At 53.1% G+C, this 4,984-nt stretch overlaps 1 protein-coding gene across 1 annotated transcript in view; it reads right to left on the bottom strand.

Annotated features, from left to right (window-relative positions):
* Window positions 1-2,811: 2,811 nt before the first annotated feature.
* NOCT (nocturnin) overlaps window positions 2,812-4,984 on the bottom strand; it is a 4,031-nt gene continuing 1,858 nt past the window's right edge. Inside the window, exon 3 of the mRNA XM_021710059.1 lies at window positions 2,812-3,734. Coding sequence (XP_021565734.1) covers window positions 2,899-3,734 — 836 coding nt within the window. The 3' untranslated portion in view covers window positions 2,812-2,898. The remainder of the gene's footprint in view (window positions 3,735-4,984) is intronic.

The following is a 4,984-nucleotide window of genomic DNA, read 5'->3' on the forward strand; positions in this document are numbered from 1 at the left end:
TACTTGGAAGCCTGAGGCTGAAGGATCGCCGGAGCCCAACAGGTCGACGCTGGGGTGGCCGAGAGCGTGCCACTGCACTCCAGCCTGGATGGTGGAGTGAGACTCCAGTTCAAAAAGGAAAAAAGGGACGCAGGCATTACCATCACCCTGTAGAATGGAGCCTACTGAAATGTGGCACAAAGGAAGCAGAAGTCCATGCCATTCTCACCCGTCCTTAAATCTGCACAAATTACTTTTGAGACAGGGTTTCACTGTTGCCCAGGCTGGAGTGCAGTGGTGCGATCATAACTCAACGCAGCCTCAATCTCCCGGGCTCAAGCGATGCATCCTCTCACCTCAGGCTTGCGAATAGCCAGACTACAGGCACTTTTCACCACACCCAGCCAGTTTTTGTATTTTTTATAGAGATGAGTTCTCACTATGTTACTCAGGCTGGTCTCAAACTCCTGGCCTCAAGAAATCAGTCCTCCTGCCTCAGCCTCCCAAGGTGCTGGGATTAAAGGTGTGAGCCACTGTACCTGACCTGAACTTTTAAGACCCTTTTTAATGATAATCAAAATATTACATGGGATATAAAAGGAAAAGCAGAGCCAGAGATACACAGGGAGGAGGAAGAGAGCTGTAAGAATCAGAATTGACACTGTGTAGAACAGATTTGCTGGCAGCCCGTTTACAAAGACTTCAAGTTTTCAAAGACTTAAAGTAAAACTACGACGACGTGCAACCCAGCCAGACTGATAGACTACTAACAACTTCTGACAGAATGCTCACGTGATTACATCGAGACAAACACAAAAGTATCAAACAACAAAAGCATCACTGAAGTATGTGTTCGTCCCGCCGTGGGAACTGCCAAGGGTCCCTCCTGGGGAGGGTTTCGTTGTGGGTTTCCCATCTCCTCATGGTCACGTGTCACATGTTACTGTTTCTAGCATCCTTTCTGTCCAGTGGCACGGCCACCCACCCACAGCCCCAGCCTTCGGCCTGCCACCTGTTCTTTCATGGCTGGACACTGCTTGAAATTCAAACACTATTCTGGCATTTGCTCTCATCCAGATCTGTTACTGAATGCTGTTGTCATCTCTTCGAGTTGGTGTATTCTGGGGTAGGTAAGTGATCTCTCTCTTTTTGTGAGTTGGAGTCACTCTTGTCGCCCAGGCTGGAGTGCAGTGGCACACTCACGGCCACTGCAGCCTCAACCTGCCGGGCTCAGGCGATGCTTCTGCCTCATTCTTCCAAGTAGCTGCAACTCAGGAGTGTGCCACCTCACCCGGCTAATTTTTTGATTTGTTGTAGCGATGAGGTCTCGCCATGTTGCCCAGGCTGGTCTCGAACTCATGGCCTCAGTCAATTCTCAGGCAATCCTCTTGCCTCCGTCTCCTACACCTGGCTGTAAACGGTATCTCATCCTCACACTAGTAAGTATTCTCATCATCGTTTTGTTTCTCAACCACATGACGAACAGTCATGCTACAATCTGAATGACTTCTACAATCGGCAGACGTCTTGCTTGCCATTCCTCCCAGCAGCCTCGAGACTTGGTCCTACGATGTTCCTGGACTCATGTGTGTTCACAGTGACTCCGGTGCAGAACACACAGGCTTGCAGGGCTCTGGCTTCGGCGTGGAGACCCTTCGGGCGCAGCCGCACCAGCCTGACCGCTTTTCGGAGGAAGGTTCAGTGTGTCACTGACAGTGTGGTCCACCATGTAACAGGAAGAAAAAGCACATCTACTCCCGGGTTCTTTCTGGACGAAAAAGACAAGATATTAAAGGCACTAGCTTTAAAAGACCTTTTATTAATCTTACACATTTACAACTTGTGGATTAAAATATTTAGCCATTTAAGATGGCTGGGTTATTTGGTTTGGAAGAGGTCTCACCTGCTTACTGTAACATACACTTGTGTTTTGGTGCAAGAGAATTCCAGGTTATCATTCTAACTTTTTACGTTCTTCTTCTACTAGATATTTTGAACCCAAGCAGCTGGCTGTCGTAGAGAATTTCAACGACAGCCCATAAGCAGGCTTTCTAGAAAGTTCTGCATCTCTGAAAAGAAGGTCCCCCTGACCCTTAACCACTGCCACATAACAGCTCCTAAACGACCTACTTGAAAAGCACATTCCAGTACGAACAAGGAAGACGCTGAGTGAGCGCCAGTATGCACTGGGAGTCTCCCAAAGGAAACGTTCAAATACGTAACAGTGATTAAATAACGAAAACAGATAAATAACTGAAAATTAACCGGATTCTCTTCAAGAAACGCAATGAGGGGGACCATGGAGGCACCAGAAGGATTCAAAAACCCCTTTGGGCCACACGGTCCCTCTGTACACATTTTGTTAGACCCCGAGTGAAAACATTTTAAAGCTTTAAGAAAATTACCATAAATCACTTGCTCTATAACTCGTGTCTTTCATGGTTCCAAGCAGTCATAATGCTGTAGTTTATTTACTTAATTTTATATGAAGATATAAAAAATAAATACTGCCATGCACAGCCGGTGGACGCTTTAAAAACCCACAAATAAATAACTTGAAATGCCGGCTAGAGGACACGCTCCCGCAGACTTCTCAGCCGGGACGGAGGACTCGAGCAAGTCTGAGCTGTCACAGCATTCTCAGTCGGAGAGAGCTGCAGAACGAGCCTCTTAATGCCCTTCAAGGCTCAGAGTGTGATGAGAAGGAAAAAGAACACGTCAGCCAGACCTGGAGTGCCAACACCTTTCCCGCCGGGCCTCGGACCGCCGAGACCTGTGAAGCAGGCCGCAGGCCGCCCCCCAGGGCCATGCCGGCAACGCGGACGGCGCGAGGCCGGCGCTGGCCAGTCTCTGTCCTTCCCCGGCCCCTTCCTGTCCCGGGTCCGCTTCCCGACGCGCCCCTGGCCGGAAAGAGGGCGCTCACGAGAGGGCGCCGGGCTCCTCGTTGAAGCTGAAGTCGCACACCAGAGACAGGTGGTCCGAGGGGTAGCTGAAGGACGGGAGCCGGCCGGGCCCGATCTGCTCCTCGGTGAGCAGGCCCAGCGCCGAGCGCACGCTCAGCGCCCGCTGCGAGTACCAGATGTAGTCCAGGGTGTGCCGGCACTCGCCCGAGGTCCGGATCTTCCAGGTGGTGTAGGGCGGCTCCGACTGCCCGTCGGCGCTCAGCAGCTTGTAGGCGCTGTTGAGGTCGAGGCTGGAGGCGGCGAAGCGCCGGTAGACCTCCTCGGTGGGCTCCGCGTTGAAGTCCCCGCAGACGATGAGGGGGATCTTGGCGCCCTGCGTGATGCTCTGCAGGTTCTGGAGGAGGTCGCAGCCCTGGGCCGAGCGGAAGCGCTCCCAGCCCGTGCGGGCCTTCAGGTGGGTGACGGCGATGCAGAGCCGGCGGCCCGACGCCCTGCACTCCAGGGTCTGTGCGATGGCCACCTGGTTGGTCTTCAGCGTCATGGCCGTCAGCCTGATGTTGGCGCTGCTGACCAGCTTGAAGCGGCTCTGGAGGAAGAACAGGGCACAGCCGTCGGGGCCGTTGTTGTGCGCCACATCCAGGCAGGGGGACCAGGGCTTGGGGAAGAACGTGCCCTGGTAGCCCAGCCTGCTGAGGAGGGGATGGAAGGTGTCGAAGTAGTGGTCCACCTCCTGCAGGCACAGGATGTCCGGCTGGTAGGCCAGGAACTCCTCCAGGATGAGGCACTTCCTCTCCTCCCACCTGAGCGCCTCCACCGGGCACTGGACGAAGTTGTCCTTGCCTTCGCCGAGGGCTGGAAAGGAAGAGGCAGCAGCTGTCAGTGACCACAGACCACGGCCCGGGGCCCGGGAGCGGCCAGGCGGGGCACTGCTCGGGACCCTCGGACGCTCCCTTGCTCAGATGCAGGGGTGGAAGAGAGGAGGGGGGCTCTGTCCAGACGGCACCACCCAGCCAGACGCAGTCACCTCGTGTCACCTGGCCGAGGCAGGTGCCTGATCTGCTTTATGCAACTGTAATTCCAGGATGTACCATCTTTGGTTCTGGCCTTAACAGGGAGACAGTGTTCTCGGCAGTCCCAAGGGGTCTAAATGATGTCACATGAAATACAGATATTTAACTCTAAATACTAGTTTTAACACTGACTAGAACAAAGCCGCATGAACTGCTTTAAATAGACACTAGCTACTCAGAAGGAAGAGAACCCGTTTTGGATGGGCAGCTTTTCCTACTTAAGAATGAGCACCAGAAAAAAAAACAGAAGAATCAAAGACTAATACATAGGGAGATTTCCTTCTTTTCCAGAAAAAAAGAAGTCAAGTCTTGTGTCTTCTTCTTGAAATTTCAACAGCTACATAAAAGGCAATGCTATAGAAAGCTGATCGACTTATCTGTTTTTGAGCTTGGCACAGCGGCCCTTTCTACTGTAACGAAGTAGTACTCTAACGCCGGGTTCCCCATTAGGAACTGGGCTGCACAGCAAGAGGTGAGCACGGGGGCGAGAGAAGCCTCAACTGTATTTACAGCCACTCCCCAATGCTTGCGTTACACCTGGCTCGTCTGCTGTCAGATCTGCCGGGACTGGATTCTCATAGGAGAGCGGCCCCTATTGTGAGGTGCGCACGTGCCGGGCCAAGGTTGCGCGCTCCGCATGAGAATCCAGTGCCTGAGGATCTCAGGTGGAGCTCGGGCAGTGATGCGATATATTTCCATATCTATTACAACACAAGAATAGCAGGTAATAGAAATAAGTGAAATAGAAGTAAAGAACACAGTAAGCGTAGTGTGCTCGAATCACCCCCAGACACCTCCCCCGTGGAAAAACTGTCTTCCAGGAAACCAGTCCCGATGCCCGAAAGGTTGGGGACCGCTGCCTTAGCGAACAGAGAACCGAAGCAGCGTCTTGGTGGTCTCAGGCTGCAGGGGTGAGGATGGCTGAGAAGCCGACCACGAGGACACCCAGACCCCGTCCAGCACCGCCCACTCCCCGCGGAAAGCGTCATCTCCCGTCCAGTCTCCTCCCCACCCGCCAAGGCCCTCAGCGCC

This window comes from Carlito syrichta, unplaced genomic scaffold (genome assembly GCF_000164805.1).
Source record: "Carlito syrichta isolate Samal-C Ts95f unplaced genomic scaffold, Tarsius_syrichta-2.0.1 Scaffold287977, whole genome shotgun sequence".
In the NCBI taxonomy this organism is placed as follows: domain Eukaryota; kingdom Metazoa; phylum Chordata; class Mammalia; order Primates; family Tarsiidae; genus Carlito; species Carlito syrichta.